Source organism: Protopterus annectens, chromosome 2.part1 (assembly GCF_019279795.1).
Source record: "Protopterus annectens isolate FY-2018-M chromosome 2.part1, PAN1.0, whole genome shotgun sequence".
NCBI lineage: Eukaryota > Metazoa > Chordata > Ceratodontiformes > Protopteridae > Protopterus > Protopterus annectens.
This window is the reverse complement of record NC_056729.1, coordinates 176,994,712-177,021,704: the sequence shown is the minus strand read 5'-3', so window position 1 is coordinate 177,021,704 and position 26,993 is coordinate 176,994,712. Positions and strand designations below refer to the sequence as shown.

General features: G+C 36.9%; 1 protein-coding gene across 1 annotated transcript in view; it reads right to left on the bottom strand.

Annotated features, from left to right (window-relative positions):
* The window catches only part of ARAP2 (ArfGAP with RhoGAP domain, ankyrin repeat and PH domain 2), a 2,678,178-nt gene that overhangs the window by 994,951 nt on the left and 1,656,234 nt on the right, over positions 1-26,993 (bottom strand). Inside the window, exon 16 of the mRNA XM_044062089.1 lies at positions 786-930. Within this exon, the coding sequence (XP_043918024.1) occupies positions 786-930 (145 nt within the window). The remainder of the gene's footprint in view (positions 1-785; positions 931-26,993) is intronic.

The following is a 26,993-nucleotide window of genomic DNA, read 5'->3' as shown; positions in this document are numbered from 1 at the left end:
TGTCTCACAAGGGATTTGTGGTCTTAATCCCCTTAACCAGTAACAGAAGATTAATGTGAATGACCTCTGAATGGATGACTGAATGAATTTTTTAGCTTTATACATTTAGGAAACTTTTATTTGCTCAAACAGTCTAGAGTCATTTTGACTTCTGAATGCATTTTTTGGTTACCTCAGACAAAACTAAGGCATGTTTTGTAAGTTAGAATCATGATACACAGTTACATGAAGAAACAGCCTGGTCTAGTGTACTACAAGGCAAGCACATCTTGCTGTAACCTGCTCAACAACAGAGATTTAAGTTTAACGGCTATGGGATAAACAAAATGCTGAATACATCATGTGCAATGCATAGCAGAAACATAAGACGTGCATTCTAAAGAGCAGCTACATTCTCTAATACCCATGAGATAGCCAAGTGGACGCAAAATGCATTTTATTGATTTTTATGACTGCAAACTCCCAGGACTACTAGAAGGGCACTAAAATCCTATTTAGTATATTTTGCATTGATCTGTTAACTGAAAACCCATAAGTGAGGCAACAAAATAAAAACATTCTTGTTTCTGTTTGAACTCATTAATTTTGTTCAACTGAAAATAAAGGAAAGTGGATAGGAAGTCTCAGTGTATGGGCAATAAACAACCAGAATGTCAATGGGCACTCTATCATAATTAGCAGTGTTACTCAGCATTGCACAATTGAACAGGAAGAGCATAGTACATATGTCTGATGCTTTGAAATCTGAATCCTATGCTGCAGGTGAGGCTGTTTTCAGTACTTACCCAGCATGTGTAATGGACTCAGGTTTGGTGACAGCAAGACAGACAACCTCGTTAATGTCAATCATTCCATTTGGTGCAGTCGCCTTATCATTTTCATAATAACTCAGAAAGCCTCCTTCCAATGTACACCACTTTTTACTCATTTCTGTAACAGATATTGAAATAAGGAGTGGATTACAATCTAAAATCAAAAACATTATACAGATAGAGCTGGAAATGCACAACTCAGAAACTATTTCTCACCTGAAACAGCATGGCAATAGTGACTGAGGTGTGGACTCTTACATAATCATTTATTGGGTACTAAGTCACTGTTAACAGCATTGGTGAATCAATGACATGCTATGTTTCAACTGTGAAAGCATAACTGCTTTCCAAACTGCATCAAAAGTAAAATGTATCCAGCACAAAATCTCTATGAATTGAGCTGCATAAAAATATCCGCAGAAATTCAGAAGGCTTATATTACCAAAAGCTTGGTAGCCTGTAGCCTTTGTCCCCCTTTAATATATGCTGCTTAACTTAAGTGAGATTTCACTTTGATTCTGAATGCCTCTAAGCTGCTAGAGTCTCATACCTGAAGTCGCCTCATCATCCCCATTGCCTGAGCTATTGAATATACAGGAAATGTAATACAACTGCACTGCTTACTGCACTTCCTAGTATGAAATGAAATGTCCTGATCTGCTACAAATACCATATCCCACCATATAAGTACTTACAGGTGTAACTACATAACTAAAATACTTGCTTTCACTATGAAAAGGGTACATTTTAATGTTTAATAGCTTTAATTGCTAACCTAGACGCTGTCATTTCTTCATTTACTTTTTTAGGTTGACATGCTACCACAATCCTTTAGCAACCATATACATTTTACCAACTCCTGCTGCTGTACTGGTTAACAGATATAACCATCAGTAAATATTGAAAACAAATGATCCTGGTCTGTGAAAACTACAGAATACAGTCCAGCCTCCTGCAAGCCTTGCACTGACCACTACATATATAACAGTACAGAATAAAGTGGCCATAAAAACTCTGCTTAGTCTTTCCTAAATGCCCAGACAGTGGCAATGTCCCAGTAATTTTAGCATGATCCATAAAAAATTGATAAATGTGAGCCAGGACTACAGCCACAGCGGGAGGACAGCCCAGCATTAGCTATGCTTTAAACAGGAACACCAAGCAATCTCTGAAGCTTAAGCCACATTCTGGCCTCCTCTGAATATGCAGGGTCATGTTGCTATGTGAACATAGACATACACTGCAATTGTCCTATAATACGTGTCAAAACAGGAATTTGTCAGGCTACAGTTGTTGTTGTTGTTGTTGTATCTTTCGGCTTTTCCGGTTAGGGGGTCGCCACAGTGGAACTCCTGTCCACTAATGATTGGCAGTAAATTTTTACGTACCGAGTTGCCAGCCCAGACGCACAACCTTCAATGAAGGTACGCCCATTCACGCATGTCTCCACACAGAAGACGCTTAGCTGAGAATCGAACAGGACAATGTGAGGCGACACAGTAACTGTAGCAAATAACTGATAATTGGCAAGTAGTACAGAAATCAGACTTCTTCGGGCTGGCAGTGTCCCTGGATTTAAAATGAAACTGATATTTACAAGTTTAATTATAAAGTAAACTCTTTTCTGGCACACATACTGCATTCTGTGATTGGCTAAGGACAAAGCATCCAGACGGATTCCTTTACAAAACTGAGACGAGAATCATTTAGGACATTTTGTTTCCCATTATTCTTTTTGTTGAAGGTCCCTTCAAGATGTTACTTAAAAAGAGTGTTCTAAGGACATGCATTACAAGTCTATTATAATCTTGTATGCAATGGTCCAAGATACAAATCCTGCATACATGAATTTCCAACTCCCCAGTCCCTGTAGGCACAACTTTCAGCTCAGATCAAACTCAAGATGTGAGAGGATGTATTTACAAGCTTTAGTCATAAGATGGCTCACACGTTACTGTACACCTTCCCTGCCTAATGTATTCTCAGACTCAGTGCAAGTGACCAGCATCCTTCAGAGCAACGTTCCTGGCCACCCAAGAATGATTAGGGGTTTGGGAGCTGAGATAATAATGCAGGGGTGGGTTAAATTCACATTCTGTCAGGTTTTCCTCTGTCATATGGCACCTCTGTACCTCTCAACTTCTAAGTGCAAAAAATCTGGACAAAGGCCCCAAAACAGGGACAGATTTTAAATACTGCTCTAATAACAGAATTTGTCTTAGCATCCATTTTTCTGTTGGGTATGAAGTCTGAAACACAACTGTACATAATTATTTAGTAACTTCAGTCCTCAGATCATCCCAGTAATTTGCCAGAAATTCATAGATTTTATGAGAACAGATTAAAATATGAGGCAAAAATCTGGACAGTTGAGAGGTATAGCACCCCATCAATCATGAGGTTCTACCCTGATTATAAAACAAATTTCCATTAAATACTCACCATTAGAGAGTAAGGCTAGAGCTGGCTGATGTTACTTCGGATGTCAGCAGCTCTGACTAGTTAAGGCATCCAAACAAATCCCTGTGTGCATGACTTTGTATACAATGCTGACAGATTCCACTTTACATTTCCACATTCCCTTCCCAACCTGCCTACAGCAAGAGCAGGGAAGCCAAAGTTAAGTAGGAGCAACAGGAGCAGAAAGTAGATGGTTCATATTTGCATAATGAGTTATTCTTTCTAGCAAATAATACAACATTTCTCCTTATGTTGGTGTAATCACTTCCTTGACCTCTACCATGGTATCTGCATACAGAATCTACAAGATTCTGAAACAGTCTAGCATATATAACAACTCTCAACTCAACTTCTTTCTTTCTCAGCATTGTAAGATCTGAGATGTTGGTCTAATGTCATGATCTAATCGATGTAGGTGATCTTTCAGACTCTGATCTAACAGTGCTGCCTGACCGTGATCTTGACCTTGAATGGGAGGTTCCACTAGATGTACATTAATGCTAAAGTCGCCTGCACAAAATCTGTTGTATTTGTTCACTCCAACTAATTACATTGAGAGGCACTTGTAGTGTCATGTAATCTGCTCCAACATGACCAGACAATACCCAATCTTCTTCCGCCTCCAAGACTGACTCTTACTAGAGTCTGGGGAGTCCTAAGAAGCGTACGAATGGAGGTGGCCACAGACGCTTGTTGTGCCACCATACTACACATCAGTGTAATCACGGCATTGTCCCTACTCTGTGCCACTTCCATGTAGTGCTGGAAATCCTCACACATACTTTTGAATTCTCTGGCTATTTCTACTGGGCTCTCTGTAGCAGTGATTTAAGCCCTACCAATGTCACAGCACATTTGCTGATGGGAAGCCAATAATTAACGTGTTTCCCCAAGTAGCTGTAACAAACTACTGTTCTTTTCTCCCCTTTGTAAGGGTATCACTGTGAACAGTGTTACCTCTGAATATCTGCTATCATCCTGAAAGTGTCTGTGTGGCTTTGGACATACTGGCCTAGAGGTGCAAGGGTTCTCCTGTACAAGTGTGAGTATGATGTCAGCATGTGCTTGACTTTGTGATGCACTGCCACTTCCTGCAGAGTTATAAACACGGTGTGGGGGTGAGAAATCCTGTCATTAAGCTTGGGGAGTGACTGCCACATTCCTCGGGCTTCTTCATAAATATAACTACGTTATTATCATAATCACCATCATCATCAACTTCAAAAGCCATTCTACAGCTATTTCCTTCAAATTTATCGGTACAGTGGAATTGTTTGCTCCTGCTGATGATCCTATAAAAATATTTGAAAACATTACTAATATGGAAATAGCTTATGCCTCTGCATGCCTATTAAAGTGGTATGGGAGACACTTACCACTCACATTACCTCCATTGCCATTCTGCATAAATGTGGAAGGTTTGCCTACTAATAGTAATTGTCATCTGTTTAAAATCATCCATTGTCGGCATTCAGTTCTCTATATAAATATATGTTACTGCTTTTAACAAACCTTCCTGAGCACACTGTTGTTGCTGCTGCTGCAGATGTTAGTAGTAGCTAGTATCCACATAACCTCTGGTTATTCTAATGCCATCATCTTCTCTGGAAGAGTCATCCCAATGGATGAAGAAGAGATATTTCTCATCTGGTATTAATAGGATAATTGTAAGAGGCCCTCTCCATTACTGGTATGGATAACTGCACTTTGTTTCGCCTTGCTTCTAGCATGCCCTATCATGACTTTTGCCCTCTTCTTGCACCATGTTAATATAGCAATAACCCACGCCTGGGTGTGGGTAATGCTGGATTTACCCACGGTTGGCGTGGTTTGGTCCCGAGGGCGAAGCCCGAGGGACCAGACAACTGTGGGTAAATCCAGCATTACTCACACCCAGAAGTGGGTTATTGCTATTATACCATGGTGTTAGTTTGTTTTGTATTATGTTTGTATTGTTGTTATTTATGTTTTTGTTTGCTTTTTTTGTATTCTTCCACTTTTTGTGAGATAAAATAGTCCACACTTTCAGTTTGTGTTTATTGTTTATTTCTGTTTTAATTTAAATACATGTTATTTTTTAGTTTTTCAGGAAATGTTAGGAAAGGGCTAGGTGGTGCTTGGTATAATATAGTTTAAGCAGTGTAGAAGTTTATAACGTGTAGTTATGTTTTAGTAGTTATAGGTATGTTGAAATGTGGTGTAGTTTTAATTTGTATTAATTTTTTTAAAATATGTACTTTTACTATTTGGTCACTAGATGGTGGTGTTGTATGCGCTTTTATTAGATGTATGCTGATGTGGACGTTCGGTATGGTGTGTGTTATTGACTTTGCAAGGGATGTGTGGTGTGTTTTTAGTATGTACATTTTTGGAGTTGTCTGTGTATACGTATTGTAGGGAATATAGGTAAGTGAATGGTTTTATGAGAATGCATGGTTTTATTGTGTTATAAGTGGTGGTTATGTAGTGTGTGTGTGATGTATTTGCGACTGCATGACTTTTTATTTTTTTTAGTGTTCGAGGTGAGGGAATGAGGAGTGTAGTATGGAAATTGGTTAGTTTTCTGTGTTTTCGTTAAATTGTTGTGTGTTTTGGGTATTAGATTTACTTTACTTTACTGTTTATTTGCTGTCGCCGCATGATATTTAGCGAGTGGACTTTTTGCGTTGTTTCTTGTAGGATTTACTATGTGCACGCTGGTTGGATTAGCCAATCAGCATGCACGTTTGTCAGGTTTGCGATGTTCGCATGGTATAATATGCGGTATTTGCCACCCACTGCATATATGTCCAGGATAGCTTGATTTATGGGCTTTTGTCCTCTCAGCTTGTCTGGGGCCCCCTTTACTACATGGATATTTCCCATATACCATAAGGGCTGCCATAATGATGCAGTTTTCCTTGTGGCAGAACTTGTCCTTTCCCTGCCTTCATTCCTTGTTGTGAATTACTGCTGTACATGAAAAAAGGTCACAGTCAAACACAAAACTGTCTGCCTGCCATCCTCATTTAAAAAAGGTTAGGTAATGCAAACAGCGCAATTATTTACAAAAACAAAATCTTAGTCTAGCCAAGTAAAGTTCTGCTCTACTATTGTCAGCAGTATCACAAATAGATACAGAACAGTAAACCAATCACTCTGTTAACAGATTTAGCCTTCCCCCTTGCCTGTCGCCATTGTCACATATTCGTAATACTGTCATTTTTCATTCTTCAGTGGCATTCAGAAATCTCCAAGTAAAGACATGTATGTTGAGCCAATAAAACATCCTTCCACTGCAGTACTTCACAACTACATCATTGTATTTCTACCATACATGCACAATCACTAAATAACATCAAAGTAAACGATTTTTCTCAATGGTCATTAATCATTTCCAAAAGACATTTTGGACTGGAGAACTACTCAACGGTACTGTTTATGTTGTGTTTTGTATATAGATATATATATAAATATAAAAAACACACATATATATATATATATATATATATATATATATATATATATAAATATAAAAACACACACACACACACTCATATATATATATATATATATTTATATATATATATATATATATATATATATATATATATATATATATTACATATATGTATCTTTATATATTTATATATGTGTGTGTGTGTATATATATATATATATATATATATATACACACACACACACACACACACACACACACACACACACACACACACACACACGCACACACATATATATGACTATATACCTACATATGTATGTATGTATATATATATATATATATATATATATATATATATACACATATGTACACACACACACAAATATATATTACATATAAATAAATATACAGCTGTTGTAAATTGAACTTTTGACAAAATAACTGTAATTTGTCCCTTCAACAAAATAACTGTAATTTTTCAAATGTTACTTAACAAACATTGTTGTGTGGCAATTCCACTCGAATAATGCTTAATTCTATGATCTGTATAATTTTGCTATCTCTGTTAACTTTCGTATTGTGCTAGTATGTGTCCTTATGTGATTTAATGTGGAGTTTATCCACCCGGGCCTCATCAAGAATGGGCAACCAGCCCAGACCTACTTCCCTGATAAGCAATGGGCCAGACTTCCATGTGTCAAGCTGAAACTTACAGTGGATTAAAGTCTCCTGACCTGACACTATTAAAAACAAGGTTGTTAGAAAACTGTTTTAACTAGATGAGATCCTATGCAGATACAAATCTGTCTCTCACTCCAGAAAGAGTAATGGAAGAAACACTGACAAAAAGATATTCAACTGGCAGGTTTGTAATAAATTATTTTGATCAACTCATTACATCCGAATGATGCCTCCAGGTGCATCTGCAGTTAACTCCTACTGACGCCTGCAAGTGTCAAATATTGCTTGTTCATATTTGCATCAATAATTCCAAAACTATGCTATGTACAATGTTTTAAAAGATTTAATCTTAAAGCTTATACAATAGCAAACTCAACAGTATTAACATTTTACCTCTGTCTAGTGCAGGCAAATAGATATTAACTGTTGTTTTCATGATATTAATTTATATAGATATAATTTTCACATTTTTTAAATATCTCAAAAAGCAAGTAACACAGTCAGAACTCCTTAGCCTCATATGAAAGCTCTCAGCTAGATGAATAAATTGCTGCTGATAGTATGTATGTAACTTGAGAGGTTGCTGAGATATTGTAAGTTGTTGTGTTTACTGTGACTTACAAAATTCAGCTTAAGACCTTGAATCTAAATAATACTACCGCTATAAAAATAGTTTGTGCTGAAGAGTTTGCCATTTATACTTCTTTCACAAGACCTATGGTTCCAGGGATATGAACATTTGTTTGAAATGTGAGGCATACCTCTCAAGTATACCTCATTACGAGGAACGTACCTCATTTGGGGTCTTAAAAAGTTCATTTTCCTCGAAGTTCCTCAAAGTTCCACATTGAAAGAGTCTGTCACACATTCAGTGTTAGGAATTTTTTTAAGTGAAATCCACGGTAAATAGAAATTAATGATATTAATTCATTAAATGATCTTCTTTATAAGTAAAACCAGCATATTTTAACCATTCTATGACCTTTCTAGTTGAAGTTGTTAGTAAGCCATTAGTATATATTCCACATTTTGCCCATTTGTTCCACATTATGAAGGGGAGTGTTCCTCATTTTGGAGATGGAAGGTTGAGAGCTATGATGTGAGGACATGACTTGATTCTGTCAAAAGGCTTAAGCTCCGCCCATTGGAAGTTACATTGCAAACTTCCTGAGCTCCATTGAAGGGAATGAATCTGGTCAGAAACTGCAAAGATAATTGGAGCCTCACAGCAGAAATATTAATGAAGTAATCACTGTGTGTGCTGGGCTGAGCTGACATTAACCCATGGAGAGTATTAAAGCAGAGTCAAAGAGACAGGAGTATGTGTGAAGTTAGTGGCCAACACCAGCAAGGAAAGTTCTTAGAAAGTCATCTCACGTTTCACAATCTCTTTAGTTTTGTTTTGGCAGTGGAAGCAGCAAACGTACAAAATATGCAAGTCAGATAAATCACAGCAGTATGTAACCGATTAAAGGTAGTGTCTCAAAAGTGTGTACCGCAGCAATGCTTTTTAAATGTTACACATATACTTTGGTAAACAGTATACAGTTTATTAACGTAAACTGAAATGTGAAACTGCCATATATGTTGTGCACCGTGTATGCAGGAAAAGCCTATTCTACAAAAATCTTTGTAGAAAACATGTGATGAAAAGACATTTAATACAGGAAACTCTCATTAAATTCCCACTGAGTAGGAAAGCATGGAATGTCTAAAGGAAACATTTCCTCCATGTAATGTGTATACCTTGAAATGGCAAAAAAAAAAAAAAAAAATACATATTAACCCTGCCCGGAGTAAATTAAGAGAGAAGGCAAACTTGTTAATTTTGAGAATGAAACAGGGAACATTGTAACTATTTTGTATGACTTGAAATACAGACAAATAAATCAGACAGATTCACACTCAAATGATCTTTTACTAAAAACGTATAGAAGAGAAAATGTAAAACAGTGAGAGTTACTGATATAAACATTGCTTGTAAGAAGCAAACCAAGGAGTTATGTTTGATAACACCTAAAAGTACAAGCCCCGTCTTGTTGGGTTGAAGCTGGCTGGACAAACTTTAGATAAACCTATGAGATTTGCAACAAAACATGCTGAAAATGAAGTTTTTGGAAGAAGTGCTTATTAAACATGAAATTGTTACAAAAATCCAAAGTTTATATGTCAAAAAGAACACAACTAGTATTCATATTCCACTCTAAGCAATGCCAAACATATTTAGTTTTATTTTTTTTCAGATTTAAATTAGTTCCCTTGTCTTTAGATTATGCAAAGATTAGGTTAACTTTTTCATTTAAGCCTTCAGACTGGTATACACTTCATTACATATTGATGTTAGGGGTTATGCAGTGTATCTCTGTACGTACTCACCAAATTAAACACTGCTCCACCAAAGATGTAACTGTCACAAGAACATAATTATGGATATCATTAAAGGTTGTCCTAAAATAACCAAGCCAAGATGTATACCATATTATTCCTGAAGACAAGCATTACTTGTGAGAGACAGTTGCGGCCTAAGGCAGTCCACACAGCCACAAGAATTTTGAAAATCAAAAACATGTATCTCAGCATATGCATGGCGGCCTGACGTAAATAAATATATGGAAAATTATGTAAAGACTTATGACAAATGACAGAAAAAACATAAATGGCCATTATATTACACCTTCCAGAATGGCCTAAAATGTCACAACACTTCATGCAGGCTATGTTGGTCCATTCCGTGGAAGAAAAGTATTCTGGTTTGGCTATAAACTCATTCAAAGTGGATGAATGAACGTGCCATGGGCTCTTCATGTAATCTGCATAGAACTAACGAAAAACTGAGACACAATTTTAGCACACCTTGTATTCCAGAAATATGGCCCAAGCAAGCCAGATTAGATTAGAGACTCAGGCCACTGCTTGCGCTGGCAAGGAGAATGGGTCATACCTGTCCTGGGAGAAGGGGATGTGGTTTCCTGGCCAGATTTGCCTGCCAGCCTAGTGTCATAAGATGAAGGTCTGACAAAAGCCAGAAGTGGTCCAAAAAGAATGTGCACTGTGCCTGCCCAGGCTGGTAACTGTCACTCCTGTCTTCTCACGCATGGATGTGGTCGGAATGTTGTTGATTCTCATAGTTCTATAAGTGTGCACATCACCACCAGGAAAGGGGATACTGCCATAACTGAAGTACATACCCTCCATCTCAATGTCTGCCCAATGACAGACTCCTGCAATGCTCTCATCCTAGCTGATTTAAAGGGAGTTCCTCAAGCTCAATGGTCAATGGACAGAAGGAAGAAAAAAGATAAAGAAAACTATATTCCAAAAATGTTAATGTCTGGAAATGGATCTTGTTTCACTGGTGTAGAATTTGGAAACTTCATGAATAGAAGTAGAACTCATTGTGAAACCACTACAACATATAGTGGCATGGTAGAAGGAGCTAGAAACACTTTAATGGATGGGTTGAAGATCCTGAAAAATTGGACTGTGGAAATATAAGACTTCTGTACTTCATGAGCCGTTACAGAATTATTTCTAAGGGAGTTACAAATCTGTCTCCGACAGAAATGTTTATGTCAGGAAGTCTATAATAAATATATATGATTGCTTTTTGCAACCACTGAAATGACAACTCCACCAGTGAAAAGAATAGGCTCAGAAAAAGCCTTAGGATAAATACACAAAGTTGGAAAGGAACTACAATTATAGTCCTAAATGGGACTCTGCATAACTGTGAGGTATTCAAACCTATCTTCATGGTTCATCTGTCAGGAGATAAGTCAAATGAATTGGAGCAAGACTTGGAGAGGTTAAACCTAAAAAGGAGATGAAGACTCCATGAGAAGAGCAGAGATTGTCACATATTTGAACCAGAGGCAGTTGGTGCCACCTATGCAGGTGGCAGCTAACAAACCTGTACCTTTAAATGTATTTCTGGTGACATAACACACAGGGGATCCCTTACTTTTCCTACTGTGAAAGGAGACATTGTTCAGAATCTTCAGGGCTACCTGATAAAATGCTACCTATTTCTGCATAGGCGTTCTAGTCTAAAAAGGATTATCCCAGCTGTCTAATACCATACACTGAAAAGTAACAAATCCATTTTTTCTGGAAGGTGGAACAATGTTATTTGGTGTCATAAATGGCATAGTGCACTCAATCTTTTTATTTAGAAAGTGACAAGAGAAACAATAGCCAATGACATTTTACCTGATAAATGATACATGGTGAAAAAGGATGAATGTATTGATCCAAACCTTTGCCTTTACTGACATTTCAGTTCATAGAGAGAGATCTTGGCTTTAGAAAGTTTTAATCTAGTAACTTATGTGTTCAACAGTTAATTCTAAGCTAGCATTTAGTATAAGCTTGTACTAAAGACCTCTCATATCACTGATGTGTGTGTGTGTGTGTGTGGGGGGGGGGGGGTGCATGTGTGCATACAAGCAGTCATCGAAAAGTTTCTAATATACTAAGTGATGTGCACTTTGGGTGCTAATGATGTTCTCTCTGAGTGAGTTTGGATTACTTAATAAGCTTTGAAATCATTTACAGTGTTTTCGCTTAGCCTATCCAAGTGGATTGTGCTCTACTTGATGGAAGTCCAGTTTCCCACTCAGGTTCTTCCTCACAGTAACTTTTGAATTCATGCACACTCATGCCATCTGAGATTTGAAATTTCCCACAAAAACACAACAAAATTATCCTTTGGTAGCCACAGGTTTTATTAGATTGACTGGATGCAGATCAAGTACCTAAGTCTAAATACAACCTCAGATATTTAGTCTGTCAGTAATACAGAAAGGTCAAATTTATTTTCATTTCCCTTTGGATTATAAAACTTAATATTATATAACTGTTCTCTGGATTAACCTCTCAAAAAATGCTCCCAGAAATAGTACAGTAATCTGGAATTATTTCTGTGATGTAATAAAATGTTTGTTGCGTTTAAACATCACTACTGTGGAAAATCTGTATCAGTATTACAACTGACACAGACCAAATATAAAGTCTAGTATGCAAGTGTGTGTCTATATATATATATATGTAGCTATATGCAAGACATCTTTGACAGTATTAGCATCTTCTGGGACTATATGAAATGCTCGAAGAGACATTCCATCGAACGCCTCTTCATCGACACATAATCAGTGACCTCACTAAAGTAATGTCTTTCGGCTTTTCCCGGTTAGGGGTCACCACAGCAGAACTCCGGTCCGCTAATGATTGGCAGTGAATCTATGCGGTGCTGAGTTGCCAGCCTGATGCCCAACCTTCAAAGAAGGCACACCCATTCATGCACGCACCTACCTGCATGTCTTTAAATGTCATTCGACCATGGGGAGGACATGCAGACTCCACACAGAAGGCGCTAACTAAACCGCTAATACTCAAAACAGCTATTTGTTTGCCTGTGAATGTAACTGATTGCACCAAAAACACATACACACAATTTCTAAAATAAAGTCGGGGCCTTTGCCCCCTACACGCTCCAAAGTGGGGGGCTGTGCCACCCACACACCCCCCTAACTAAATAAACCAACTCCTAGATTGCACTACAGTAGGGTAAAGGGCAATGTCATGGCTCAGGCCAAGCAATTTTATTCCTTGGGAAAAAAATCTCTGACCTGAGCCTTCACTATTTTCAGATTTCAGTCTATATGTGTTGGCAAAATGGCATTCGCTGTAATGCCATTTCACCAATCTAATATAAACCCCATCTTCCTGAATCTGGGTTAATTAACACACTATGCTTCTTGGGTCCTTGGCTGTAAATAAAACATAAAGCATCTAAATTAATCAAAAAATCAGCCCATTTACTTAAAAAGCATTAAAAATAATCATTTAACACAGTTCAAGTGGCTATCAGTATTATATTTCCTGGAAATGAATGAATTTGCAGATTGAGCAGATACCTCATGGCAAAACAAATAACTGCATTTGATAAATGAATCCTTTCTAAAGGGCACATAATTACTAGCTGTGGTAAGACTTGAGTAGTACTCTGCAGCATACATTATATTTTAACCAGATTTTGTAGCAATCCACTACAGTTACATTTGTACGACAAGAGATCTAAATAAAAACAATGCACTAAAATATCAAGGATGACATTTGTTTGGTTTCATTTTAGTGCCTATAACAAGAAAAACATGGAGTTCCTACTAGTACTGTAATTTCTGATGCAAAACATTACAGGTTTCTTCATAAATCTTTCTTAAAAGCTTAAGAGAACTTGATAGGAACTAATACACCTTGTTCTGTCTTCCAGAACCAGAAAGAAAGCAGGATAAAATATGAGGTTTAAAAACACTCAGAGTTACAGGAAAATTGCACCCTGACAATGACTTGATTGCAAAATGAACAGTTGACTTATGGCATGTAATAGCAAAAGGTGCCGGTCTTTCTTCATGTACTCTGGAAATAGAGGCCAAGACAAAATCAATCAATTTTCTCCAGTAGAGCAACATTACAAAGCCCACTCACTCAGTGTCACCATACTAAACAAAGCAATCTTAAACCTTTGTAGATTGTAGGAGTAACGTGAAAGGTCAGGCTCTCTAAGATTGGTCTGCATTTCAGGATTCTGAAAGTCAGCCAGAAGCTTTGTAATGCAGTCTCAGCTGAGGTATGTTTTGGTGAGAATCAGAACAGTTGACTAAATTATGTCTTTCAGAAAAATTATACTTATCCCCATTAATTTAAAATAGCATTTATAGTTTTAAATAGATGACCAAGTACATTGCTAACACATACTGCTATGAGACAGGACGTCTGGCGTTTGTCTTAATGAGCCCTAAATGTTCAAATGGAGTTTAGATGATGTCCCACTCTGAGAATGCAGACAGGATTCACATCCCCCCACAACACCCTCAGTGTGAGACATACATGGCATGGGGCACTACTCAGCATGTGTCCTGCAGTTATAGCCGAGGCAAATGAATAATATGACTGCTGACCCTCTGGGAGAGAGAAAGATAAAAACAAATGATGCATAACTCTGGATGTGGGGAGGGTATCTTCTCATATCAAGAGGGGGTTATTAGATGCCCCCTCTACCATTTAAAAACCCCAGCAGTGAGCACTACAAATATTCATGCACATTAGTTACGTATTTTACAAATTGCTCTACATTCCACAATGAAAGTTTCCCGTTGTTAACAAAACCTTGTAGATATTCCGTAATTTCTGTGTTAGATGAGCATTAAACCTTCAGAAGTATAAAGTAACATAAAGCCATTTTCCTTAACCTTGAATATTAAGACTATTTTTCTGCTTTAAAATGGGCTGCATCCTGACCTTTTCACTTTCTCAGAATTTTAATGAGTATCTCACATCTTACTAGGAAGGTTAATATATCAGTAGTATGCAACATCCAGTGCCTGTGGTACGATGCTACATGCAGCTGCTTCCCAATTAAAGCAGAGAAAATGTCTAAAGTAAAAACTTTTGGAGTCAAATAGCAGCAGTCCCACAATTTGAAATGCATGCATTCGGACTATGAAGATAAATTATATTGCATCTGATGCACCTACACTATGAATTAAATTAGTTCTGTTATGTCATTAATTTTTATCATTTTTTTATGTTTCATTAGAATTGTGAATATTCTTCACTGCTATACATGAAGCATCACTTTATTTTTTGCATTTTAAAGTCTAATATAATAAAAAGCAAAACGATACATTTTCTGTCATCTGATACAATAAGTATGCCAAAACATTAAGATTATCCTTTTCATCAACCTGTGCAACAAATTTAGTAAATTGAGGCAGACAAAATTTTAGTAACATTAGAGTAGACTGTTAAACTGTAAGAAAATGACTTAGAGAAAGAGATATTATTTGGTTCAGACATTTTTGGTAATACACTATAACTTAAACATATGTATTTAAAATTCAGAAAGAGTTTTATGTATTGTTCATTCTCCTTTAAAGTTGTCTTCAGTACAGTTAATGAAAAAAATGACCTTCTCCTTATCACGGGTGATATCACTTTCCCCACAGATACATCATCACACCTTGTCCTGGATCATCTCCATTTCTCTTGTTATCATAACATCTATTAAAATGTTTCAGTTTTCATTATTTTCCAAGATGATTTTTCCATAAACAATGCAGTCTCCTCAGCTAACATAGCCATCTTAACTGTGATGTGAAGCTTCTCCAATGATTTTAGCATAAAAACATCAGACATCTTATTGACAATAAGCCAAGGTATGCAGTAGAATATTGTCTAAAGGATCTGGTTACTTATGTATATCTTTTTAAATGCTCTTAAAATGGTATACATATACTGAGACATTAGGTGTACACTTATAGTTTTCAAGAGTATTCCTAGACAATAAAGTATGTATGACATTTATAATGTTTCTTACATTATGGAAAAGCAGTTTCATTACATCATTGCCTGTAGAAGTAGACAATGAACTCCGAGCATTACAGTATGATAACAAACAACTCACAGCTATTCCAGACCTAGAAGGAATAGCTGGGACAGGAAGTGACAAGTAAGGGATCTGCGCATCCCCGAATGATCAAGGATTCTGAAAATATGAAGGACTGAAATTAAGTTCAAAAGCCTGCACAGCATTACAATATATGAGACCAACTTCCGTGCTACAATTTGCTTTCTGCCTTCTTCCAGATGTTTGGTATGAATGAGAGATACCAAATCAATGAAGAGAAAGCACAGAAGTGAGAGAAAAGCATTTACATTAAGAGCTGAGCTAGAGCTGCCTCTCCTAGAATCATATTTTTTGTAGAAAGTATAAGTCAGATATACTGCAGGAACTATACTAGTCAGCTCCACTTGCTTTAGAAAAATAACAATTTCACATAAGCAGCTGCAAGAAGAATAGAAGCAGGCCAGTAAATGGGAAAATATGCTCTCGTATCGACTCTTCCAGTTATGTTTTAACATCATCAAGAAGACAGGAAGAATAAAAGTAAAATAAATAAAATAAGATAACGTCTGCCAAAATTCCTTGCAGCAATAAAACCTGCAAAGAGACAACTGACCCATACTAAGAAATGTGAGTTAATTAAGGAGTAAGGAAATGATGCATGAGGATTAAAGCCAATGCCATACCCATAAACACTGCAGCCATCCATGATACTAAACACAAAGTATGGGATGTTGGATTATACGAGGAAATGAAGGGTAGCTATCTTACTCAAGCCAAAAACACACTGCTGTTAAACAGAAATCCTTAAAATTATTTTGAAATATCTTTAATGAACTTAAATGAAGAAATATAAGCAAGGCATTAGCTTTGCAGATTTATTTAGTGTGAATTCAACACATTTTGGCAGTTCATCTATGCTGCTGAATGCAGTTAATTCTTTCTCCAACACACTGAGAACATGGTTATATAATCCCCGCTCATCAGAATGACAAAGGTAACATGCTTAATAAGTTAATAAATGAACGATAATCATCTATAAGAACAAGGATGGCTCACATTCCTGTACTTGTATGTGTGTCTTTGTATATACATATATATATATATCTATATATATATATATATATATATATATATATATATATATATATATATATATATATATATATATATATATATATATATATATACACACACACGCATATATATATATATATATATATATATATACACACACATATATATATATATATATATATATATATATATATATATATATATACATATACACATACATACACACACACACATACATATACATATATATATATATATATATATATATATATAGAGAGAGAGAGAGAGAGAGGGACAGAGAAAGAGAGAGTTAATTGGATTGTCTAGCTTATCTGAAGCCCAGCCAAAATGTGTTAGATAAAATCAAGGCCCACACTTCAAGGTCTTTAATATCTTTTCTTTCTTAAAAGCCATGCAATGTGCATGTCTAACACATGTACCTCCAAGCAACACTTGGCAAAGAAGCACTCTAACACCTCGATACTTAATGCAATGAGAACTACTCTGTATCCACAACAGCACCCTAAATCCACCCAGGACACACCATGCTGAACAATAAAAAAAAAACAAAACAAAAAAAAAAACAAAAATGCTCAGGCTGATTCACTCAATGGATGCACTTAGACACGTGAAAGACTAGACCTGTAGGAGAGAGCAGAATTAAAATTGTAAATCATTTTCTGAAGATACAAAGCCATTGAAATCTACACAAATATGCCATTCTAGGTGCAGCAGTATCAGTTAAAGGCTGCATAAAAATCAGTCCCATAATCCCCTGACACAGTGGCGCCATTTAAAAGATGAACGAGTCTAACAGCCTGGAAAACTAGAGTTCATATTGCAAAAACGACTAATTTAGAAGTAAATCAATAAATATCAGATATTTCTTTTGACACAGTGGACAGAAGATAAATATAGTGCTAAAGTGAACTGCAAACTTATAGTATTTGATTAGAGTTAGCCCTCGTGAGAGACAGTCCCTCTTTGGGCAGCTGTGTCCTGCAAAAAAAACAAAAAAAAACAAACTAAAAAATGGCAAATGTCCAAAGTTTTTTTTAATAGTAGCATAAAACAGTTATTTTGTACCTGAAACACCTAAATGTTATAAGAATTAGCACAAACAACTCAAATGCTACAAGAATAAGGTTTTATTTTGGCAAAAAATGTGAAGTTCTATCCTTTACACTGGCTGTGGATATGTTTTATCTTGCAACATCTTACATTTCAACAAAAATATCCCACTTTGAGTATCTGAAAATGTGGCAACTCAATATCTAGTGATCACATCCTTATGAAATATAAAATGGCAAACACTGAACAGAAAGGGTCTTCTCTTTACAGCAAGTAGTAATTCAGCAGGTTATATCTAACCTCCAGAATGGCAATAGAGCTTTACCATTTAAACAGCCCTAAGTCATTACCCTATAAGGTATCTTCCTTCCCTCTGTCCTTTAGGCAGCAAAGGATATGTCCAATAACTATAAAGTTAGTGGCAGGACTGACTCTTGCAATAATTGTGAGAGGCGAAGCTGTATTAAATGGCAATATACATGTAAAAAGGAAAACATTAAAATCAAGGTGCATTACTGCTGAGAATTTTAGTTATATTTTTTCAGTTTCCTTATACCTCATTGAATGCAAAATGGATGAAATTTTATATGGTTGAGTTGAACTCGATGGACTGAACTTCAGTGTTATTGTTTGCCATAGGAAAACAGTACAGATACATTTTCTAAGTGTGAACTGGCAGATTTCCTCTCTTACTTATCCTGGTTTTACTGTAGAGTTCATGTAAGTTCAGTCAGTGTGGACAGTTGTCTCTTACTTAGACAATAAAATGGTTATATACATTTTTTTCATTGTAGATTATTTTCCAGTTAAATGCTCCTTAAAGAATGAGACCCAAGGATACTTGACAGCTTTAACTTTAATGACTAAAGAAACTTTTTCTTCTACTGATTTTTTTTTTATGGTGTCTTGTCCTGTCCTCACCCCAAAAGATTATTTTCATTAGATTAGATAAAAAATACCAAAGCAGAACAAATGTCGATGCTCCTAAGTATGCCTTTGAGAAAACTGAGAAGGGGAACAACTGTGAGTAAAAATAAAGGAGTAAAAAGATTACTTCACATTCAGAGAAGGCTATTAAAACAGAATAAGCTTTGCAAATGTTTGGAATGAAGATATGTCATAGAATAGCAACAAAAATAGCTAGTTAGCTTGAATTCTATTTTAGTCTGTCCTCCAAAGAAAAGATATGAAAAGAAGAGAAAAATATGCTTGACAAATAGTTTGTCTTTAATTGATTCTACTATCTTTAATTAGAATCTTCACTTTTTTGTTTTTGAAAACTGCGGTGGTGGTGCTGCGGTGGCGTTGTCACCTCACAGTAAGACGTCCTGTTCGATTCTCAACAAGAGCGTCTTCTGTGTGGAGACATGCGTGAATGGGCATACCTTCGTTCAAGGTTGTGCATCAGGGCCAGCAACTCGGCACGTAAAAATCTACTGCCAATCATTAGCGGACCGGAGTTCCGCTGTGGTGACCCCTAACCGGGAAAAGCCGAAAGACACAGCAACATGATGGCATTTTCTGAAAGACACTGTTAATCAAGTTTCACTATCTAAAATTCACCACATATGGACCTCTGAGAGCAAAAAGAGATATACAGTACTGGAAAAAATTATGAAAACAGTTTAATATGAGAATATATATATTTTTCAGCTTGTACCACAGGCCTATGCTTGCTCATATATATAAAATCAGAAAGAGGTACAATGCCATAAAAATGACAGTAAGCCAGGAAAATGTGTCTGCCTCCACCTGCTAACTTAGATAACTAAATCTTTTCACTTGACCATAATGTCATTTTTTTAATGCAGTTCCTTCACATTTATATTGGATGATGTGACAATGTGAATTATTGCCAGCTATGCAAGGTGAAGTAGCACAGTGGATGTGTAGCATATGCCAACACAGCCAGCTGGAATTTTGTAAAGAATTATGTCATTTGTATATCAAACTGATTTGTACAGATGCTTGTGTTGAAAATGTATTTGTAAAGCTGCTTGTGTTAAAAATGTATCAACAATGTGTCCTGCTGGACAGAGTGCATGTATTATTGTAACTGGAGGATACTGGAAAAGAAGAGGTTATTCTCAATCCACCTGACTTTGAAAAATAGTAAGAAATTAAATTACTTAATTTAGGCCATAAAGATCTTATCTTACAGTTCTCAATGAAGCCAGAGACAAAAAGCCACTACTAGGAAGTTTGCTGCATTGTCATTGGAATGAACTAATTGCGACTCTGGAAGGGTGGAAGTTTGAAATTGTTTAATGCCTTCCAGGAGCTGCAGCAGATCTCAGCAAGGCTCTGAGTGTGTGTATTATTCAAGTATGTGTTAAATCCTGACAGCTTCTAACCAAGGAGGGAATCAAGGGAATGACAGGTCAGCTGACCAGATGTATGTGATGTCATTGTGTGATTCATCATAAGAAATAATGATTAATACTAGGTGAAACTGAAGTCTCAGACTACTCTGTTTTTGTAATCTGACAAAGAAGGATCTCTCACCTACTTCATCTTGCCTTGCTCTAGTAAGTAACCATGGAGTAATAATTCTTTAGATCAGTCAGGATACTTATATTGGTTAAGTATTGTTTTTCTGTAACTGTGCGAACCTGTCCACTCGTGTTATTTTTTAATATTTCCTGTGATTGAAACTATGGTGTTTATTGTAAATAGATAATTAGTATTTCCATATTCTTTTATTATTTATTATTAAATATATTTAAACTTTTCATTGTGGCTGGTTCTTTAGAGAATATTTTAACCTTTGAGAGTACTTATATCTATTTGTGACACTATTGCCACTCCTGAAAACCTGGCTGTTTGGTCAACATTACCATTTGTAATAATATTAATTTCACTCAGTATAATTGGGTGCCCTTGCAAGAGCCTTAGAGTAGCTGGGTTTGGGGTGACAGCTGGCAGTGTAACTACCTTATAATCTGGGCTGAAGGGGGCATAGCTAGTACATTTGTGCCAGCCTTTCCCAGGTGTGTGTGTGTGTGTGTGTGTGTGTGTGTGTGTGTGTGTGTGTGTGTGTGTGTGTGTGTGTGTGTGTGTGTTTGTGTGTGTGTGTATGTGTGTGTGAAAATCAAATCACTAAGCACTGGTTACACAAAGAGTGTGCTGAAGGACTTGGCTTGGACACTCAGCTGAGGACTCAACCCTACAGCTGTGCCATTGGAAAGTCTTACTGGGGAGGCAGACAGACAGAGAAACCCAAACCCAGGACTGAGTGTGTTCTCTGTATGCTCTTAAAGGAAATTGTGCTTGAGGCAGAGAGCTGCATCTGGAAATACTGGGTGTGTCTATTTTTGTTCCAAGTGAACGTCCCTCTCCAGTGTCAGTGATGAGGGCTCAAACTCCTTGATTCCTGGCCCAGAGTGGGGATGTCACAGATGGCTTCAGCCAAGACCATCCTTTCCTGCAACTGCAAAGCTGCTATTATGAATGTGCTCTGTGTCAGTGCATAAACTGATGCATTCAAGGGTAAGGTGTGCTTTTAGGAAGTGGAGTTTCTGTTTAGGGTCCTAGCAGTGAGCAGCAGTACCTTCATGTTATCCAAATAATGTTTTATTATACTAGAACCTTTTGAAGACTGACATTGCCTAAAAAGGCCCTAAGGGGAAGGCCAAGTCTTTGCCAATATACAAAAGCCTTGGAGGGATAGGTGCAGGCCATCCATGCAAATCAGTTAGGACTGTCTTGCATCTCCTTCCAGGAAATATATACTAGACCCCTATGAATGACATGATGATGAAGTCAGTAATTTTTTTTTTCTTTGTGGCATCATTCTCAGTGAAGGTAAGCTGCCACTAAAGGCTAGACTCACACCTGCTTAGGAGACAATTTCTGTAAGTTCCATCACATCGCTTCATATAGTTCAGGGAGGTACACCTCAAGTTATGTTTCACATGTGTTCTTGTGGTGCCAGGTCATGACTACACACTTCATGTGGTGAATCCTGGCACTTGATAGGTAAGTGACCAAGACTCTCTCCTTGCACAGCCTGGTCAGTGGCACATCATGGTGTCTTGCTATGGAGTCACAAATAACTAGAGTATTGGATTGTGTAGATGTTAGCCATTTGGGCATTTGACTTGAGAAGATGTAAAACTTGAATGTAAGTTTCATGGTAGATGCTGCCTCTAGTTGCTTAGGCCTTTGTGGTTTAGGTAGGTTAATTTTAAGAGCCTCAGCATGTGCAGGTCTAAGTGTTTGATCTGAGCTGTGTGTGATTAGTTTAGTATGGCGTTGGGCAGTACTGACAACCTGATTCGTGTTAGTAACATAACATAACATTACACCTCTCACACACTGTATCAGTTTTCAACATTATCTTTCCAGTGGGAATGAAAATGTGCATAAGTCTGACTTTTGACGCAAACAGTAGAATTATGCAGTTGTGGGAGGAATGCTGTTTCAGAGATACAATGATACTGCTGAATCTTTACCTAGGACCAAAGTTAAGAGCTTCTGATATTTCATTTCAATGTAATAAAATTTTAAGAATTTTCTAAAGGCTAAATTCATATAATGAGGATACTTTGCTCACTGAGAAATGTGCATATCAGACAAGGATTCATAACTTTATTGGAAGTTCTGTGTCAAATGTAGTATGATGAAAACATGCTATCTGCTGAGTGATATTCTAGTAGCAAAAGACTATTCATGTTTTTCTCTACCAGGAACAGAAGTGTTCCAACTGTACTTTTTACAGACTAAAACGTAACTTCATTGTCATGAAATTATATTAGTGTATTAGCTTCATCCAATGTTTATCTGCTATGATAATAAGGTGATATCCATACAGTGATATGCATGTAATATAAGAATATGACTGTACCCACTTACTAGGAAACATGGTTCTTCAAAGGTTACCTATATTTCAGTATGTAAACTGTCTGTGTATCTGTTATGTGATAGGGAAGATAGAATGCATAACTTGAGAGGTCTGGGCCCAGTAATGGTGAACTTTTTAATGGTGCAATAGTTTGTGATGGTGAATGAGTCCATCTTTCCATCCACAACTCCTTTTTCACATTTTTGCTCATGGGGTCAGAGTGTCACTTCAACAGTGACAATCATCTAGAGGCATGGTTTACACTTTTGAGTGGTTAACCCTGACACAGTAGTTGTGCCACACCACATACTTGTATGCTCATTTGCACCTATGGCCAATTTAGAGTGTCCAATTAACCTACTGCATTCTTTGGAATGAGTATCTCTGTTCAGCTGTTAAGTGGTGTTGCTCCCTATTGGCTATGGTTGGGGTGCAAAGAATAGCATATGCAGTGACAGACAAATCTGTTATACAGTGTCTAGGAAATGCTAAATGGATTTTTGAGCCTGCAAGTTTCCTGTTTTTCTATAGCAGGTAGGGGCCTCTAAGTACAATCAGCAGGAAACTGTATATGGGCACCTTAGTGGTATGCCAAATAGTTCATGCACACATGATTTTCACTGCTCTAAGGTGTACACTCCTGGATTTCACATAAAGGATGTGTGAACAGTCTAATAGCAACATATAATTGTCCTAAGTACTTCTGCTGTTAGTTATCCCTGCAGAAGGAAAATATGGCAGAACTGGGAATTTAGGTCATAACATTTGGTAAATTAAGTAAAATCCTAATTTGATAATAAAGTGGGGGATACTATTGTAAGGTATATGAAATGATGAGACATGGCAATTAGGCACTGTTAATTCAAATATGAAAAACAGAGTTCTAAATAATGCCGAGTGATAAATAACCTTTTGCCCCACTTAATGTGAGTAGGGCAGTCTTTGATGGGCTGACAAAACTTCATGTTGCAAAGATTAATAACTGAAGTGTCTGAAGCACAATAATATAGGTATAACTTAGGCTTCTCATATCAAATGTGGGTCTATATGGTGAGTACTGTCTGATTTTGGATCTCCTTTCTCAAATCATAGTTATTAACGACTAAAAACATGTACATATTAAATAGCAAAGATGAGTGTTGATGATTACTAACTGTTTTTTCTAATACAACATAAGAACAAGACACTGTAGCATTTTGATCCAGATTTAAAGGAGAACATGCCCAAAAAATTTCAACAAATTATGATGTTTTCTACTTTACTGATGTCTCTGTATTCATGTAGGTTGTTAATATTACTTTCTAATTTCTTAGACCCCAAAATGACCTAATATTCAAAAGTGATTTAGTTGAGTGTTTGTTCATGTATCTATTTTTAAAGTATGTGAAATGGCATGTTACCCTCTGCTGTAAAAATTAAGTATTGTCAATGTACGTGAGTTAAAGGAATGGAATCCTGAATGAAAATATAAATCTTAAACAACGGTGAAATAATTGTTTCTGACAGAGATGTATAAAATATAAATACAGTGGTGGGGCAGACTGTCATTCTTTCAAAACTGTCTAATTTCCAAGTTGTTGTACATCTGGCCTGAATATGTGTGCATTTTTACTTCTTGTTATGAAGCTGTAATAAAGCAAAGTTTATCGTGACGAACAGTAAGTGCTTTAACTACCTTCAACATGTCACACTTTTTTTTCTGTGGCAACCTCTCAGTTTCACTGCCTTTGTGATAAGCTTGCACAAAACCTTTAGCCTCAGAATTTCAAACTAAGTGTTGTGATCTCAGTCTTCTGCTTTATTGCTCATTTCCTCCCAAAACATTTATGACAATACTGTAGTCCCCTAAAATCACAGAGAACAACTTAGCACTCAACTCCTTGTTGTAAAGCATCTTGTTGCATTCCATTGTTTTCAGCAGGCATTTAATATGCAATACAGTCCATAAAAAATTCACCAACAGAATCTGACACTAAGTCTGGAAACTCAACCAACTTCAAAAATGCATCAGCTGACAAAGGCTGGTCTACAAATGGTAGGTCACAAGCACTCCCATCCTGAATAATATCATTCGCCTTACTATAGTGTCACACTGTGGGTGGCAGATTGCCCAAAGTCAGCCTCCTCAAAGAGCAGAAAACATCCTCTGGTGCCCTGACTGAAATACCTCTAGTCAGTATAAATACAATCTTAGGTTACCAGTGAAAACAGACTAAGCCTAATGGCGCTAACCCAGTCAAAAACTTAAGAAATACATTTTAAACACAGACATTTATTTACATATATATATATATATATATATATATAAATATATATATATATATATATATATATTTTTTTTTACTATCAAAATGTAGAATGCATGTTCGGTGAACATGGGAATGCCAAAGGACAGTTAAACGATTCCCGTGTTTCCAAACGTTAATTGTGCGAGAGTACAAATCAGCAAATGCCACTGTGCATTAGCTGATATGTACTCGATGTTATGACTAGAGATTGTGGTACAATGCAGATTGGGAAATGTATCCCTTGTACCCATGAACAAACATGGACTGCATGTTCTGACAGGCATTTGTATTCTCTGTTCAGAGCACAACTTATGGAATGGGCTGGATACTTTATATTTTAAGTTTGGAAATGATAAAAGGGAAAAGTCAGATCTGAATTTATATAAAAATATATCACCTATATTCTCAGGATGCCATTACAGATAAGTATGGTGCAATGCTGTGTATTCCTTCTGGGGTTCTTTATTAAATTAAAGAATATGTATTTTTGGTACATGTTTTAGTTGACAATTAAATGTAATCTTGCTCCTTTGCTCTTTGTCAACCCTTTTGTGATTGATTACATATTTTTTTATTCTATTCTTTAGGGCTATGAGGTTTTTTCCTTTTATTATAAAGTTTGTTTATAGTCAGCTTCCATCAGAAAGGTTTGTTCCATGGAATTATATTTGTAGTGATCTGAAATATAAGCCTCAAAAGTGTTGAGTAGGGAGCACAATGTTTGGGAATATGTGGCACTACTGGCCATAAGGTTGTTGAGGCGTGTCAGAATGTTGGACTGCCTCAAATCATCATCATCAGATGCAAAGATACCAGCATCAGAGAAGTCTTTAAAGGTATTGGGGTTCATGACTTGTATTGATATTCACATCATCAACCCCCTTTTTCTCATTTTTCCTACATGTGGTGAGGGTGTCATGACACTTGTTGCCACCTCTCCCTATACACTGCCACTCTCCTACCTTCTTCAACCCTTCTTCAAACCTCATGTCGTACAGCTGCAGGTCTTCTACAAAACAAACCGTCCACCTCTTTGCTGGATGTCCTCGTTTCCTCTTGGTTTCTTCCTGTATGTCCCAAGTCTTCTTCTCTGGATTGTTTTCTGCTTTTCTGCACATGCCCAAGTCACCACAATCTGTTCTATATGATTTTTTCTACAATTGGAGCTACTTTGGCTTCTATGGGTCTATATTACAAGACCGAAAGAGCAGAACTGTGAACACCTAAAGAGCGAAAAAAAAACGGAACATCAGAGTGCTGTTTGTCAAATCGCGGTACAGTAAAGATTGGTATGCAATCTCAGAGTTGAAATATATATTTAGCGGGGGTGTGGGGGAATAGCAAGTTCGAGATTCCGTTTCTTTCACTCTTTAGGCGTTCATGGTTTTAATTTTTCAGTCTTTTAATATAGACCCGGCTTCTACTACATCTTCATTTCTCCTTCTACCCCCTCCCCCCAGCCAGTGTATGACTTACCACCCATATCAGGCACTTCCAGCTCTATCACACCTACCTTCCTCAATTGCTCTGCCTTTATTGCTCAGGTTTCTATTCTATACAGTGGTACTGGTTGCACCACTGTTTTGTAAACCTTACTGTTCAGCTTCTTTGGCATTCCTCTGTCATACACTAACCCTTGACTTTCTGTGCCAGTTAGCTGTAACCCCTCTGATTCTAGCTTTGACCTCTTCATTCAGACTTTCCATCTTCTCGACCACCCTTCCCAGACCCTTGAAGCTGTTAAACAGTTCCACTATTTTCCTTATATCAAAAGATTCGACTTCTTCTGATTTCTCCCATTTGCTGCCATTGCAACTTTCTTATCTTATTCAGTTTCATTCCATGTGCTTTCAGTTTTGCATTCCATTCCCCTAACCTTTGCTGACGTTCTTGCTCAGTGTCTCCCTATAATGTC